This window comes from Henckelia pumila, unplaced genomic scaffold, assembly GCF_033568475.1.
Source record: "Henckelia pumila isolate YLH828 unplaced genomic scaffold, ASM3356847v2 CTG_525:::fragment_3, whole genome shotgun sequence".
NCBI lineage: Eukaryota > Viridiplantae > Streptophyta > Magnoliopsida > Lamiales > Gesneriaceae > Henckelia > Henckelia pumila.
In genome coordinates this window covers 2,273,586-2,290,496 of record NW_027331857.1, presented here as the reverse complement: position 1 = coordinate 2,290,496, position 16,911 = coordinate 2,273,586, and the positions used below count along the sequence as shown (strand labels likewise).

General features: G+C 35.2%; 2 protein-coding genes across 5 annotated transcripts; both read right to left on the bottom strand.

Moving 5' to 3' along the window:
* Nucleotides 1-1,182: 1,182 nt before the first annotated feature.
* LOC140873349 (beta-amyrin 28-monooxygenase-like) lies at nucleotides 1,183-3,585 on the bottom strand. The gene is made up of 3 exons (XM_073276450.1): nucleotides 2,259-3,585; nucleotides 1,611-1,798; nucleotides 1,183-1,529 (listed from the first exon to the last, which is right to left on the bottom strand). The coding sequence occupies exons 1-3, from the start codon at nucleotides 3,220-3,222 to the stop codon at nucleotides 1,236-1,238; spliced, it is 1,446 nt and encodes a 481-aa protein (XP_073132551.1). The 5' UTR covers nucleotides 3,223-3,585; the 3' UTR covers nucleotides 1,183-1,235.
* A 132-nt stretch (nucleotides 3,586-3,717) lies between these two features.
* LOC140873347 (cycloartenol Synthase-like) lies at nucleotides 3,718-12,689 on the bottom strand. Of its 4 annotated transcripts, none has more exons than XM_073276441.1 (19): nucleotides 12,500-12,689; nucleotides 11,721-12,008; nucleotides 11,264-11,449; nucleotides 10,739-10,828; nucleotides 10,419-10,613; nucleotides 10,229-10,313; nucleotides 9,685-9,851; nucleotides 9,276-9,464; nucleotides 8,747-8,860; nucleotides 8,022-8,144; nucleotides 7,787-7,909; nucleotides 7,609-7,707; nucleotides 6,448-6,504; nucleotides 5,890-5,936; nucleotides 5,418-5,561; nucleotides 5,103-5,280; nucleotides 4,843-4,923; nucleotides 4,511-4,594; nucleotides 3,718-4,139 (listed from the first exon to the last, which is right to left on the bottom strand). In XM_073276441.1, the coding sequence occupies exons 2-19, from the start codon at nucleotides 11,916-11,918 to the stop codon at nucleotides 4,026-4,028; spliced, it is 2,274 nt and encodes a 757-aa protein (XP_073132542.1). In that variant the 5' UTR covers nucleotides 11,919-12,008; nucleotides 12,500-12,689; the 3' UTR covers nucleotides 3,718-4,025. The 4 variants fall into 4 exon arrangements, with proteins under 4 accessions (XP_073132542.1, XP_073132544.1, XP_073132541.1 ...); XM_073276443.1 differs by lacking the exon at nucleotides 12,500-12,689 and adding an exon at nucleotides 12,154-12,493; XM_073276440.1 differs by lacking the exon at nucleotides 12,500-12,689 and having other exon boundaries at nucleotides 11,721-12,493.
* Nucleotides 12,690-16,911: the final 4,222 nt, after the last annotated feature.

Below are 16,911 nucleotides of genomic sequence, written 5' to 3'. Positions count from 1 at the left end.
TTTTATATGCTAAAAATATTAGTTTGTATTATAAATATAGCATGATTAAATCATTTCACGATAAAATTTCGCAAGATTGTCTAAAAACAACCTAATTTTTAAAAATTTATATTTTTTTGCATGAATAAAAAATAAAGAAAACTTATATGTTTGATATTACAAAATTTGTGTAATACTTTATTACTTTTTGTTAATCAAATTTAACTTTATAAGTTCTATATTATTAAGTTTGAGGTATAGATAATAATTAATTTTGGTAAGTTGTTTATATCAATTTTGTATTCCAAAATACCTTTACTTCATAACTATCATAATTATTTTTAAATAAAATAAATTAATAATAAAAAAACATAATATTAAGCATGAATTAACTCCTTTATATTTCATATAAAAATTTGTAATGTATAAACATAAAAATTTAATTTATATGTACATATCATATACATGTTTTTATTAGTATTTTTTATTATTAATTAGTGAGTTATCTAAACATTCTAATTAATTACATTGAAATTTTGTTTATTTCACTTTTAACTCATATCGTTCCCTTACATAAGGTTGGTTTGGTACGGTATACCGATTGATACTGCATATCGTATCGAAAAATTTTGGTACCAAAAAATCGATATCGATACCGTATCGAAAATTTCGCTATGACATAAATCCACACCGTTATTACCGAAAAGTTTCGGTATACCAAAATTCGGTACGATATCGATGTAATACCGTCTATACCGACATTTCTAAGAAAAAATCTATAACTAAATATATTTTATTATAAATTTTTCTTTTATATAATTAAAATATATTTTATTATAATATTTTTTGGGTATTTCGATATGTCGAATATATCGAAATTTTATAAAGCGTATATCGACATCGATACCAAAAATATCGGTACAGTATCATACTATACTAAAATTTTCGATATTTACGGTTTTTTTTATACGATATATGCGATATAACGATATTTCTTTTCGTCACTCCTACCCCACATTCGATCATTGCTACCTTTTCAAATTCCCAATTTCTCATACGTTAATTCAGTATGAAATTCAGAACCTAAAACTGATATCATCCAAACTAGACCGAACCAAACTAAATCGAAATCCATGATTAATAATCCAACTAAATACAAGAAATAAGATGAACATGTCATAATTCCTTTATTTATTTAATTACTTCAAAATATTACATGGGTATCAAACTACTCAGTGGCACGTCACGTTACGGGCTTAGCGGGGATAAAGGCGGATAGGTAATCCCTTGGTAGGGATGGGTATAGGATTAACAACAATCTTCTCATCCGGGACAATCTTATCCCACCGGAACCTCCTCACAAGATGGTGCATGAAAACCAGGATTTCTAATCTTGCATACTCTTTACCGGGGCACATTCTCGGCCCTCCGCCAAACGGAACAAAAGCATATGGAGCTGGCCCATCTCCCTCGAATCGCGACGGGTCGAATTTCCGGGGATCCGGGAAGACATCCGGGTTCAAGTGGGTCGAACTCGAACCCCAATACAGCTGCATTCAATTCATCGTACACATCAACAATGTATCATTATTTAATTTCAAAATTCTTTTTACTATATATAATTAAATTACCTTCCAACCCTTGGGGATAGAGAATCCATTGTAGGTGAAATCGGAAAGGGCTTCTCTAAAAGCACCTTGGAGTGGTGGGGAGAGCCTTAGCACTTCACAAGCAACATTCCATGAATATTTCATCTTCTGAATGTCATCCCAGTTCAACATCTCACCAGCACCTTTGGAATTTGCAATCTCATTTTGCTCTTAACAATAAATATACTAATTAGTTCATCAGTGGCATTGGAAAATAGCGAAAACATTATTTAATGCTCAGCTGTTAATGCACAAATTGGTGATTATATATCGATCGGTGGCCATTTTTTAATCAGCGGCAAGAAGCAGGACAAATTTGCCGCATGATTGACCATCATCAGTAAGTATGCTTTTACATATATAATAAAAAAAATTATTGCTTTTTTGAGGAAAATGTATTATAATTTTTAAAGAAATCAATAAATTGTGCATGCACTTTTGCAATTTCCAACTTTCAAGTCCATCTCTACAACCGAGAATTTTCTTATTTTACAAAGTAAAGTTATTTAATTATCATCTTTTCATGAGATTTTTGAAGTGTAAAAGGAGATGTAACAGAAGATTTTATATATGTTCATAGAAGCAATAATAACTTAACTGTATAACAAAGAAAGAAAAATGGCAGAGTACCCTTGTAAACTCCTTGGTAGATCCGAGGCAACTCAGACAAATACTTGACCATAAAAGTACACGCAGAGCTAGCAGTATCATGGCCTCCAATCAGCAACCCAAGGATCTTATTCGCCACCTCAATTTCATGCATGAATCTCCCATTCTCGTCGCTGGTAAGAAGCATATGAGACAGAATATCTTGCGTAGGCGAAGCTTTCCCTTCAAAAAGATCGACTTTTCTTTGCTTGATGATGGAAACAAGCTCGTTCCTGAGGAAACTGGAGGCTTTCATGGCCCTGTAAAACTGTGTTCCAGGCAGCTCTATGGGCATAGAAATCAAACCCGACACTAAAACATTGAAGGGCTCCGCGAATTTGTTCACATGGCTCGGATCTTCGACGCTGATGAAGAGTTTGCATGCTAGCGAGAAGGTGTAGCTCTTTGTGAGAGGGAAGACGGTGACTTCTTGCTTGTTGTCCCATTTCTCAGAGAAGTGTCTCCGTGCCATGCGATCCATTACGCCGATGTATCGTTGGAGGGCTTCGGCTTTGAGGATGTTGGTGAGGATTTTCCTCATTCGAATGGACTCTTGTTTGAAGGAAGTGTGCGGTGAAGTTGGGAAGAGCTTGTCCACTGAGCTTGGCCACCATGATTGGACCAGCTTGTTCTCGTTTGAGAACAGGAACTTGTTGCCGTTTGCGCCGCAGAAAACGGCGACGTTTTCGCCTAAGAGGTGGGTTCTGAAAACAGGGGAGGAGTACTTTTTTATACGATCGTGGATGAACTTTTCGGGGTGGCCTTTCCAGCCGGTGGAGAGGAATGCGAGGCTTTCGCCGACGAGCGGCCACCCGCTTCCACCCGGGGGTAGAGGTGCTCCGCCTTCTCCGGCGGAGGAGTGGTTGTTCTTGAAGAAAAGGAGGTGGAGGAAGAGGAGAACCGAGGATAGGAATAGGCAGAGGAGAAAAACCAACGATAACTCCATTTGTAATTCATGCAGAGACTCTGTTTAATTTGTGTTATGTAACTGGGGCCCTATTTATACAGGTCCACAAACAGGGGTTTCGGTGCACACGGTATATATTATTACGTACAAATAAAATTAGATTGAAATTATAAAGAGTAGCACTCCCGGCCTGTAACGCTTATAATAATAAATAATTTAATGGATAATTCATATGAAAAACCCGTCTAAAAAAAATAATTCTTGAAATCATCTCATAACAGTTTTTGTCAATTATAAAATTATCCTAAATAATTTTTTCAAATAAAATATAAATATAATTTTGTAATTTCAAATACATTTTATAACTCAATTAGCATATTCCATATTATACACTAGTAAGACATATTTTCAACTCAATCAACTGATAAAAAATATTATTTTTTATATTAAAAGTATTATGTTTCTCTGCACTTGTGAAACAAATCAATCCGTAAAACCACTCTAAAACTTTAGCGTTTAAAAGTTAAAAAAACATGAAAAATAAACTTACTCGTATATATTTAAAATATAAGTCATCCCCTCATCACAACAGGAGAAGAATTTGATAGAAGAAATCATTAAGAATAAGAGGACACATCTAAAGCTTATTACAGCATGGAACTGAAACACAAAACAAAGAAAATCGAACAGGAAACAAATGAGACTACAAACCATATCCAAACATGGGAAGCGATCAGTAGGAAAGGGAAAAAATGGAAATTTAGATTCATCGGCATTTTTTCCCCAACAATGACCATCAAATTTGGCTTCCTAAAATTCCGCGAAACATATCTACATTTGATTCATCTAGTTTGCAGAACCTTGGAACGATATTCTCCCAAAGCCCAAATCGGGAATATATTTCTGTATGCAGCATACGTGATCATACAATTCCTGTTAAATACCCCCATGATCTCCTGGAAAGCAAAAAAACGGTGGGAAAGGGGAGATGATGCTAGACAATAAATTGAGTATTGCACTTCTTTTTAAATAATCTACTCTCATTCGACGAGTGATTGATGGTATTTGGATCAGAAGTGAAGCCAGGATTATACTGTCATGGGGAAAGGGAAAGTCTCAAACAGGGACATTTTACTGGGTTCAACAATCCATTCATGTGATGTACCTAAAGAACTTACAGTTATACTAATCAAATGTAGACACAAAATTGAATTTTCTAAAGTTGGGGAGGTCAACTGAATTTAAGATAAATGAATTGGAATAACAGAAACTAGAAGTGTGTGCTAATTAATATTAAACAAGCTATACAACTAGATACAGATATTACCTCTTGTGGGAAATCTCCATTTTCGCATTGAGAGTTTATTAGTAATTTTGCCGCACGGTGCAGTGGAGATGGATCTCTCTCAGCCTGCGAGTGAGCAAAAATTTCAATAAATGAAATGTATCATAGAATTTATCAAGTCCCTTGATTTATGTTAGATCGCCTAAAATTTGTTTAGTTTCAATTTTTTTGTTTATTTTCTTCTTGGGATATTTTTTATTTAAGAAAATTGATTGGTTAAGCTGTAAAAGTGAAAAGCAACAAAACAAAACGGCAAAGATAGACATAAAAAAAAAAAATATTTCACCGGTGATTGATAGTGAGAATTGTTTTACCTGACCAGCAGCAATTAGAGCCAGAACAGCCCATGCTGTATTCACCACATGAGACTTGCCGCCTTCAAGATTTGAATATACCTGTACATGAATTCGGAACCATCATTGACATTGAATACGTCATTCAACACAAATCCCACTCATGACCATGTTCAGGTTTCCACATCTGTTTCTACTCTCCGAAATATAAATGTTTTCCTTTAATCTTCGAACGGATGATAAAAAGAACAAAGAGCAATGCGTGACGGAATACTACAAACCTTGTTTTGACATGAAAGATAACTTTCTCCCCAACCTCCGGAAGGAAGCTGTTTAGATAACAAAAAATCACAAGCCTTCCTAATGACTGAGCAATTGTTAAAATTTCGGCCAGCAGCCACCAGGCCTTTGATCCCAAACCATGTTCCATACGTGAAACAAACTCCCCAGGATCCATACCTGTGCAGAAACTTTTGAAATCAGCAAGCATCTAAAGAACCACAAAAACTGTCCAAGCAGATATTCAATTGCATAATTATCTAATCTGATGGATTCTCCAGCAGGAAACAAGATAGCAACAATAAAAGAAAACTGACCAGGAGCCGTCTTTCTCTTGAATACTTTCAGTGAATTTAGCAGCTTTGTTGACAAAACATTCTACTTCTTCCTTTCGATGTCCAGGATAAGACTGTTTGAACATTACCAATGCTTGAATAGCAGCAGAAGTGCATTCAACGTACCTACAGAAACAAATGCAGTTTAAACAAATTTAAATTTTGCTGAAACATAGTAGCAGCTACAATTCTTTGGTGAATCTATATTGGCTGCAGGATGAAATTATATGCGCCCATTTTCCTGCGACGTATAGCTCCTTGCAGGTGATTTTAGTACATGGACCTTTCTATTTATGCTAAATAAATAAATTGGTTCAAGCTACACGAGAGATCAGCTATGGAAGTACATCAGAAAATGTTCTAAGTGATCGCAATGGCATAAAGGCTGTTGCAGATGAAAAGGTGTTTTGGGCAGAAAATAATGAATAATATCAGAGAAGAGCAAATAACTTACGGATAGTCGATCACAATATCACCAAAAGTTTCAGCCGGGTTGATTAACTGAGAGGGGAAAAAAGGAGATGGAATCAAAACAAAAGTAAATGCTACCTGACAGGATGCTAACACCGTGCGAGTCAATATACAGCATGCAGCCAGATTCGTGAATAATTATGCTCGAAGTCAATAAATGACATCTACACCAAGATCAGCAAAATGAGAGGTAAAATTATGGTGCGAGATCAGGTTACACAATATAAATTAGCTTCACCATGTCAAATGTCTTTCATAATCAATGCAACATTTGTACACCTCAACATGTCAGAAGAAGAAATGGCTACATAATTAATTTGAGCACGAACACAATAACATGAAGGAGCTTAGACAGACAATTTTCTTGTATAATTTGCCAATACTAAACATCAATAGTTTCAACTCAGTTATGCCAATTTTAATTTTATGAATAATCACCAATAAGACCAAAAAAAGAGATGCAAAAAACATGCCATCATATCAAATTACTCAACAGTTCTGTTGAACACGTAATGATGGTAAGAAACAGAGAAACTGGTACCTCCAACCAACTATAGGATCGGGTGAGTTCGTAAGTAGCCAAGCCACCTTCCTTGTTCTGCAGATAGGGCAGGGGCAGAATGCATTTTCGTCAGGTTGGAAAAATCTTTTGATGCATATGGTACTTTCAATGCAATCAGGGCGGAGTTCGGTGAATTAAGAGTAATGAAAATTTGATAGGATCCAGAAGAAAGCATCTTGATTTCAATTAATCGCAGTCAATTGTTGCCTTATTAATGGTCACAATTCAATTTCAGATGGAAAATTTCAAATTTTGTTTTTTCACATGTTTGGGCAACTGTTTGATAGCCCCACATGGAAAGTGTTTTTCCTCCATATTTAGGCTTTACATACTTTAGCGCAATCATGTGTCTTTTATCATTTACAGAATGGATCACTCAACAGCAAGAATAATTGATTTAGTGACAGGAACATCACAATATTGTCAGTTAATGAGCATCAATATAAGCAACAGTATTGGTTATTTTGGGATGTGTATTCAAGCTTGGATGATTTGCATAAAAATCTCTCTAATTCATGAAAAATTAGCACTAGTGGCGTTCTAATCCTTTTCTATCTGTTTGATATTCTCAAGTCATACCTCTTTCACGAAGAAATTAAATGAGTAATTAAAGTTGTTTTCTTTTCACTACCATGTTAAAATTTGGACTCATGTTCTAGATTTATGTTGGTATTTTATAAAGTAGCATCAACAAGATTTATGCACAGAGAGATCATAGTAATACTAGTACTAGTATAACTTTTCTACAAACTAGCCATGACTTTTGGTGTAACTTCAAATTCGTTAATTCACGTAAGAATAAGACTTTTCAAGATAATCAGATGAGAGTAAGAATGCACATGATTGATTGGTAACTCTTGATAATTCTCTTCTTTTCTTTTCTTTTCTTTTCTTTTCCTTTTTTAGAGGTGGGGAAGGGGGGTTAAGGCTACTAACTCAAATTTCAAGTGGCTTTTGCAAAGTTACTTTTTCCCGCAAATTTTTTTACTAGATGCTAGAAATGCTAAAAATAATCACTACTTCAGAAATTAAAATTTTCTAAGCAATGGCAATTCTATAACAAAACGAATCAGTATTTGACAGTTTTCTTCTGTACTTTGGTAAGATGTTCCAAATTACCCCTGATATATGTGCTAGTACCTGAAGTGAAAGGATGACATTTACAGCATCGTATAATCTCTTTGCATCAAGAGATTCTCCAACAATCTCAGCCGGAATTCTTGATAACAACAAGATTGCCTGGAAAGAATTAATATTACCGGACAGTTTTAACTAATAAATATTTTAAAGGAAACCTATGGTTTAAACAACTAATTACTTTCAGTCCCTCAGCTGTGCAATCTGAAATAGGCCAACCGTGATCTGCAGTCGAAAATGGCCAAGCCCCTTTTGAAATGTGTCGATACCAATAATCCAGATTGCCAGGGCAATCATCCAACACCTTTAAATTAATATTAGTTGTTACAAGATAATGGCAATGAAGCATCTGGAAAATAAAATATAAGAACATTGACGAAGCCCAAATGATGTTAAATAAAGCATTATGAAGAAACCTGCGAGTTTTTAATGTATGTGTGTGCTTTTCTAATAGTTGGCCCAAATTCTTCAACTAGCTGTGAGGAAATTAAAGCTTGAACAGAGAAGGCAGTGTCCCATAATTGACTTCCATTATACCCCTGCAATGTAATTTTCTAATACTATAAATTCTATAAGCCAATGAATAAATATAACATCTACGCTCAGTGTCGCTTTTGATTAAAAAAATTGACAAAAACAATTCAAGCTAAATGGCCGAATAATCTGATTGGCATAATAATAGTGTTATATGCTATATAACTACTTCATTTATTATTTGGCAAGAGGACAATTAGTGGGAAAATGGTACCAAGTCCACGTTCCAGTGGCGTGAACTGAAAGGCAACAACTCAGCAAGAATGTGGGGCTTTATGTGCAACAGGAGAGAAGTTGTGAAAAGGACATCATAGGTATGTAATATTATTACAACAAGGCACAACATAAAACTCCATTCTCAAGTCAAGTAAAACCTGTCATCTGTCAAACACATTGCAATTATCATGGACGAGAATTAATGCGATACTTAACATATTCTTTCGACAAGCTGCGTTTGTTCCCATTGAAACATGGTCAACAAATACTTCCGATTTACAAGGCGAGATATTCAGGAACAGAAAACATGATCGACAACACAAGTGCAAACAAACACATGCAGAAGAAAAAACCATTATCCCATTAATTTTCAGGAAAAAGAAATTCTGACCTGCATCTTCATGCCATCTTCTGCAAGCCACAGATAATCATAGATTCTTGGAAGATGTAACTTGAATGCTTCTGAGTTTGGATCTTCCACCCAGCAACAAAGCATATTTAAAACCTGAAATATTTCATTTTTCGTAGAATAGTTATAGAAAGGAAGTTGGATGTGGTGGCAATGGTTAAATTTTGCTCACATTTTTTAAGGTACAGTCAGCAAGGGAAAAATTACATAAAAGATTGTTAACAATTAAGATAAAGTCATCAAACTAAAAAAAAAATAAATTAAACGAGACAATTCAAAAAGTATGGAAAGTTAACTGAGATAACTAGGTCTTGCATTTAGTAGAATCACGTGCAAACCACAGAATTTACTCACATTACACAGAAAGTGATAGCAGAGATATCTATAACCATATAACCATCCATATACTGTTTCCCTCAATAATAAACTGCTATATAAATCGTCTTCTCAGATTTAATTTTAAAAATTCAAAACATAACATCAATATCTATAAGAAATGTTTCAAGCGCACCTTGTTTACAGGTCCTATGCAAATGTAACGAGTGTTTTCGTCTTCGTAATGTATGTGCTCCATAACAGTGTGAAGTGCCTTCTCTCTTAACTTCTTCCCGGGCCAACGCATCAGAAGAGGTTCCACGGCCTTATCGAGTGATGCCCAAAGTAAATCCTGAATAAGAGGGTGCGGATAGTACAGATCCTCCTGCAAAATGTCATGTGATAAAAGAGTAATTGGTACGAACTCAAGGAAAATTAAGTGAATGATAAATATATTTTATCTTTGACAAATTGAACTTTGCAAAGACCTCTTATAGCCTCCAGCAAAATATCTATCAAAAAAATTTTGCCTAAAATTTCATTTACCGACTGAGGTATCTGTGATCTTTGCTTTCACTGGAAATTAATGCAAGAGTTTTACCAACCTTTGCGCATTCACTGCGTGCTTTATTCCAATCGATTTCATGATACGGAACAGTATAGATCTCCTTTCTCAAAGACAGAACTGTTGGTGTAATTGGACCAACAAACCTTCTCCCGAACAAGTAGGACATCGGAAGATAAACCATCCGACAGTGGCACCACATCCTCCCTGCACCAGAAGTGGAAGAGATATTATCCTTACATTAACAAATGCCTGGTAATTTTCAAGCTCGAGCTTAGATATATGGCATGGATCATTCATCGCGTCTTTTACGAGAATTTCTATCTAGCTAGCAAATTTTCTCAAGTCATGTAAACACCAACATATCACCACTTTCTGCCAGAGCGAATATCAGAAGGAAAAAGTTTGAAATTCAAAGAACAGTAAACAAATTGGTAGTCAAAATTACATAGAACAAACATTTCCCTCACAAAAGAATAATATGATTTCAAGTCCAAATGAAAAACAGATCATATTTCGTTGGACAATGCCATCACTCGCAAGCAAAATGACAAGGAAAAGTTACATATAAGACGACAAATTACCTGGATGGAATGGAAGAATATAAGGGAGAATCCATATCTCAGGTGGCAGAGGATTGTTCCCAGACCATTCAAAAGCTCCAAGAACCTAACACCATTGCACCACATACAAGGAAAATCATTAGCCGACATAATACAGTGCAAAATGGATTCATGGTAAAACAAACTTGAAGGAAAAGGATGAGTTGTAAACCGAGAGCCACATTTTCCCCCATGACGTTATCGCAGTTGCACCACCATGATCCAAAATCCAAATTCGCCCTTTCTCCATCGCCCCATCTCCGTCATTTGCTTCTTCACCAAGCAACCTCAAAGTGACGTAGGTCAAAACAGAGCCAAACATGGTGCTTTGCCCCTCGATGTGCAATCCCCATCCACCATCTCTGTTCTATTATGTTATGAATTAGAAGTCACTGCTGATTTCTTTTAACCGAATAGGAGAACTAAAAGAGCAGATAGTTTTGACTCATATCAGAAAGATAGCAGAGTGGAATCGCAGGTAAAATCCCCTACCTGATGATTGTAAAGGTAGCGACAAATCTCACGCCTGTGTTCTTTTGACAATATAGCATTTAATGCTCCAGTGATAGATAATGCAATCACCTACAGAATAACACAGTCAAGAACAATGATCATAAAAAATAGGAAAATGTGAAATCACGTGACGGTGATAAATAAAGTGATTGGAAGACGGATATCTAAACATTCAGGATGTGAACTATAATAGAAGACGATTTACCCCCAGTCCATCAAATGGAAAGGGATCATCCTAAACTACAAAGTTTCAATGGAATTTGGAAGTATTACTCTCTAGAAGAAAGCGTGAAGGATAAACATTTTAGTGTTTACATGCAAAATGGCATGAGATGGGCGATGCTCATACATAATTAATGAAAAATTTTATATTTATAAATTTATTCTCTCTTTAATTGTGTAATTTCATAATGATACATTTAAGTTAAGACTAAGATTTTGATTGTGAAATAAGAGAAAACAAGGTGAAAGAACGTTTCAATTGAAGGGAAAACAAATTCTCACCAAGCCAGGCATTAGAAACATTGGGCCTCCATAGTCCCCAGGCCAGTGGCCGTCATGAGCTTGCAAAGTTGAATGGAAACCGATGGCCCTCCTCAACGTGTTTGTTACTTGTTCGTCTGTAATAACTTCTGTCTCCTTCACTTTAACTTGTCCCAATACTGTAGTGCTTGGTTTCTCCTTCGAAAACTAGAAACAATCACTAATCAATGAAAGAAATTTATGTTCACTCGGAAGCATAAATGCCATAGCACTGCCAAAAACGAGATTTGAATACTGTTCAAAACGTTATCCGAATACAAGTCAGATCCAAAACTCAGAACACAATAAAAATGAAGATGCCCAGAAATCATACAACGGCTCAACCAAACTATCAGAACAGGGATACCAACAAGAAGACTATGCCACACCAGAAGACGAGCAACAAAATATGAATATAGCTAAATATCTCTCACTGAACTTGTAATCTCATCAGAAGATCAGAGGAATGCTTCTTCTCGAAACGAGTACTATGAAACTGCTCTCGGAGCTTCTCGACCTCAGCCAGCTCATCAGGAGACCCGAGATTAGGATCAAATTCCCAGAACTGGCGGCCCGCATGCCCATTTACAGAGCGCAACCAAGGGCTCGATCCCTCAGAAAATTTCAGCCTCCACATTATTATTTCACTCCTTGCACCTCTACATATACTTTATCCCCACAAAATTATTTCTTTCTTTTTTTTTTCGTTCTTACACAGCTCCTGGCCCTATACAAGAAAGTTGAATCTATATTAAGCCGGGTTTTGTTAAGAAGATCCGATAAACCATTAACAAGTAAGAGCAGGCATAGCCAACGCTTCAAAACCAATAGCAGAACTAATTAAGGAAATCGCGACAAACACTTGGAATCACCCGAAAAAGTAAACAGGCCATGCAAAATTAATGTGCCATAAATATGATGCAACCAAAAACAAAGCTCAACACGTCTACACTGCAAATATTAAATTCACTTCAGAGCATAAACATTTTGATTGGATCTAAAATGAAAACAAAAACTTCTTCTGTTTGTAGAATGAATTTCCAATATCAAATCTCTCGCGGACAACTAAACCGGAAAACTCAACATCGAAAATAACGATGTATTGCTTCACGGACGAAACCAAACTGCAGATCATATAATCCGTCAAATGACATCAATGCAGTTCATTGAAATCGAAATCAATAAAAAAAAATCTACGATTTAGTGTTTGTTATGAACCTGTAGGCTGTCGATCTTCTGAAAGAGGTATACAACTGTTAAATGTGGGGCAGATAGAGATGATACCTAACAATATTTATAGGGGGTAACGTTGCATAATAAATTTAAAATTACATAATTATTCTTGATGCAATTTACATGTGAATCATGGCCACCAGGAGGCCATGTGAAATTTTTTTTTTCTTCTTAAAAGACCATGTGAATTTACATGTGCGGAGAAATATGTATAAATATTGTTAAATATTGTTTGGTTCGGTCGATGAAAATGATATTATATTATATATATATATATATATACACGAGGAGATGCGGAAATTTTGACTGATTAGATGTTATCGATTTGACATTGTTTTAACATATATTTAATAGTTGATATTTATTAATATATATGTGTTTCATTATTTTTTATTTTTATTAAATTTGAATTTATTAATAAATAATTATCCTTATATCTATCATATTGATAGTACCCTTATTATAGTTAGCATGAATTATTGACGGAAAAATTGATGATAGTGTAACTATATCACTCTTCAGGCACTACCCGAAAATTGCATCAAAAGGTTCAAATTTTTTCCCAAAAAAAATTAGATCCTACAATGTCATGTGCTAACATCAACAAAATCGAAAGATAAATCAGATGGTCCGAAATCACTTGTGGAGAATCATATGATGGTGTTTAGAACCTCTAAAAAGTAAAAATTAGTGATTGTGAATTTTTTTTAACAAATTTTTGAAGAAAAAAATTTATAATCACTTAAATTTAGAGGTTGCAAACACTACTAGGTAGTGTTTGTGAGAGCTTTTAAGAAGCTATTATCAACTTTTTTTAACAAAATTTTAAAATTTGATAAAATTTTGTGAAAAAAAAGTGAGACATGCTTTCTAGAAGCTTTCTGAAACACTAATATATCACCATATGACTAATTTTTGAATTTTAATTAAGTTAACACATAATATAAATTTAAAACACACACAAAAATAAATTTTTTAAGTCAAAATTTAATAATCAATTTTTTTAAATGCTCGTGAACACATTATAAAAATCCTATATAAATCCAAAGGCAAATAGTTCCGACCAACTAGGCTTTCTTCTTGAAATCATCTCGAAAGTCAAGACGCACAATTAATGCTTTCTTTTTTATTTGATTTAATTTAATAATAAAAATATATGTGTGTGTGCGTGTGAAAATTTACATACAGTATACTAATCAGATAAATAATGTAATAATAAAAATGTTATATATATATTTTTTAAAAATGGAAGAACAAAATTATATATGAGAAAACTAAATATATGACAGAATTCAAAAAATTAACGAAGATACATACTACTATTATTTTATTTATTTTTTTAAGCGATACATATATACTACTATTTTGAAAGTGCTAAATAACCACCGAAAGATTTAAAAAAGGAAAAAACAAACAAACAAAAAACAAACAAGAAGAAGAAGAATGATTGCTCCTAGTCGATACTTCCAATCACATCTGCAATAATTAAATCTTCAATAATTAAATGCAAGTTTTCCACAAAATCGTGTAGCTTCCACAAAGCGCACACGCGAAGTTTCGTCGCTTTGTCAGAATAATAAATTCTGGATTGTTCGAGTGGAATCCTACGAAGTATTACATGCAATTTAGGGAAAATTGGTTGATAATTTTTTATGAAAATTTTTTAAGTTAATAACTCCATGTGATTCTAGATTTATAGCATAAACACCTTTTTTAGTTAAAAAATGACGAAATTGCCCTTGACTTTTATGAACTCTTTAATTTATCATTTATTTTATGTAGGGGTATTTTTGTTATTTTTTTGCTAAAAAGGGTGTGTATGCTACAAATATAGAATCACATGGAGTTATTAGCTTAAAAAATTTTCATAGAAAGTAACCAAAAAATCCAGAATTTTACAAAGGTGATATATGCAATTTCTCCTATAATTTATTGTCTTTTTTTAAGAGAGATTTTTTTCAAGAGAGATTATAAAACATTATTCTAGAGCGGGATAAAGTATCGATGGAATCATGCTATCGTATTGGACGGCACTTTTCTTTTCTAGCAATAAATAAATATTACATTTTGAAATATATATCATAAAAATTAACCACTCGGCTAGTGATGAGCGTCCGTGGGTTGGGTGCCACTAGAACTGTAAAAAAGGATCGATGGGATGGGCCAAACCGTAATCCACCAAAATCCGTCGATTGATGGTGTGGGACGGTCCGGCTCATCATTTAGATGGGTTGAAAAATTATCAACTCAATCCGCCTATTTGGCGATGCGGGGCGGGCCAACCCACCAATTTTTAGTTCTATTTGGCGGGTTGGGTGTAGTCACCCGAATTCCGAATTAATGATTAATTGGTAATTAATCATGTAATCATGAATAAATTAAGTAAAACATGATTAAAGAAATTCGAGTTGGGTATAAGGAGTTCAAAAATGGATTCGAAACTCTCGAAAATAGCCAGGAGGGTCCCAGTTTGAGGGCAGATCGAAAGTTCCGAACTGCAGATCTGATGGTCCGATCTGCAATGGCCAGGTGTCCTGTGAGTCCGTGACGTCAGGGGGCGAGATCGAACGCTCCGAACTCGTGAGCTTTGCATGCGATCGTGATGACGCGTGGCAGGACGCGTGGAGATCGGACGCTCTGATCTCCAGATCGCACGGTCCAATCAATACCTATAAATATGGGATCCGATATGCTCATTTTCTTGCTCATTTCCAACTTCTTCATCTCCCATTCTAGCTCATTTTAGGGGCTTTGAGGGCTTTTATTTAAGAGTAGGAGTTGGTGGACGTACAGTGTTCGGAGCAGTAGCGGAGCTATTGAGAAGTTGTGCCCAAGTTATGGGACAGTCGCCATCAGCGGGCTGACGACGGATGTAGGTATGATCCGAGTCCCCTAAAAATATTAGAGAGTATCTATTAGCTTAGTTAAGGCTTTTAGAGCATTTTTAGTGATGCATGGATATTTTTTATTATAGACTTATTATAGTTCAGGATGGTAGGCCTGGAACCTAGATGGTTGCTTCTAGGACTACCTTAGTAAGATACGTAAGTATTGACCGAGATAGCCGATATGATATATGTTCTTATATGTTGCATTTGTATGTGCTTTTGATATACCATGTTTTACTGTTTTAGCACGTACACGATTTACACTAGACTGCATCTCATGAGAGGTAGGTCAGGTGGGGAGGATCAACCCCGTATGGTTTTATCTATTACTGGGAGATGCCTCGACGGCGGAGATGATGCTACGATGATAGGGGGAGTATATGAGTACCCCGCGGAGTCTCTCTTCAACCGATACTGTATATTCGTTGGCGCCCCTGAGCATACTGAATTTTACTGGGTTTTAAATTCATATGCATTCATCATATTAGTTTATATATCATTGCTTCTGTATTGAGCAAAGTCGCTCACGTCCAGTGTTTTCTATGTGTCTGGACAACCTATTCGGCGGAGCAGGAGCAGATGCAGGTATAGGTAGTGTGCCCAGAGACTCAAAGTAGACGGAGACTAGAGAGACAGCGGGGTTAGCTGTTAGATTTTATTATTAAGATTTCCTTTGAAGGATTTGTATTAATTGGATTTATTTAACTGGTTGTATTCTGTCGGTCAGCATTTATTTTAAGTTTCCGCAGCGTATTCTGATTAGTGTTAATTACATGCTTAATTAAGTTTTAATTTCATGATTAGTAGTGGATTCGGGTTGAGTATTCAAATGGGGCGGGTTGACCCGCAACCCACCACAATCCACCACTTGACGGGGAGGGGCGGCCCACTATTTAGGCGGGTTGGAAATTTGTCAACCCAACCTGCATATATAGTAAGGCAGGGCGAGGCGGGCCAACCCAGTGAGCCCAACTCACTTTGACAGCTCTAGGTGCCAACTTATTTTTCATTTTGTTATTGTGGTGATAAATGTGCAAACGAATCGAATCGATCTGAATGATAGTAAAAAAAAAATTAAAGATAGGGTTTGACTTGAATCAAGTATATTCGAGTTCGAGCAAGATTCAAAACTCGAATATTTCAAATATTTGGCTCGAACTCGGCTCGAAATGAAGTTCAAGTTTGGCTCATATTCGAACATATTTGTAAACTATATATTCAAACTATTACTCAAATATTAAGGTTTAAGAATTTCGTTCGGAAGCTCGAAAAGCCCGAAAGGTTCGAAATGTACGCATATTTATTATATCATTATATTATATTAATAAAATATTAAGGTTCATAAGTTGCCCGTGAACTATCGAATAAAATAGTTTTGGTTTGAGTTCGGCCCGAAAAAATAATCTAATATGTTTTGGTTCGGGTCAAATTCAATTCGAATATGAATAAAATATCTATCGAACCATTTCGAAAAATTCACGAATCGGCTCGATTCGTTTAGACTTCTAA

Coding starts and splice junctions, on each gene's coding strand:
- LOC140873349 (XM_073276450.1), bottom strand. CDS start 3,222: ATGGAGTTATCGTTGGTTTTTCTCCTCTGCCTATTCCTATCCTCGGTT. Junction 1,799..2,258: donor CTACCAAGGAGTTTACAAGG/GTACTCTGCCAT, acceptor TTTATTGTTAAG/AGCAAAATGAGATTGCAAAT. Junction 1,530..1,610: donor CTATCCCCAAGGGTTGGAAG/GTAATTTAATTA, acceptor AATTGAATGCAG/CTGTATTGGGGTTCGAGTTC.
- LOC140873347 (XM_073276441.1), bottom strand. CDS start 11,918: ATGTGGAGGCTGAAATTTTCTGAGGGATCGAGCCCTTGGTTGCGCTCT. Junction 9,465..9,684: donor CACGCAGTGAATGCGCAAAG/GTTGGTAAAACT, acceptor GACATTTTGCAG/GAGGATCTGTACTATCCGCA. Junction 6,505..7,608: donor ATGTCATCCTTTCACTTCAG/GTACTAGCACAT, acceptor CCCTATCTGCAG/AACAAGGAAGGTGGCTTGGC.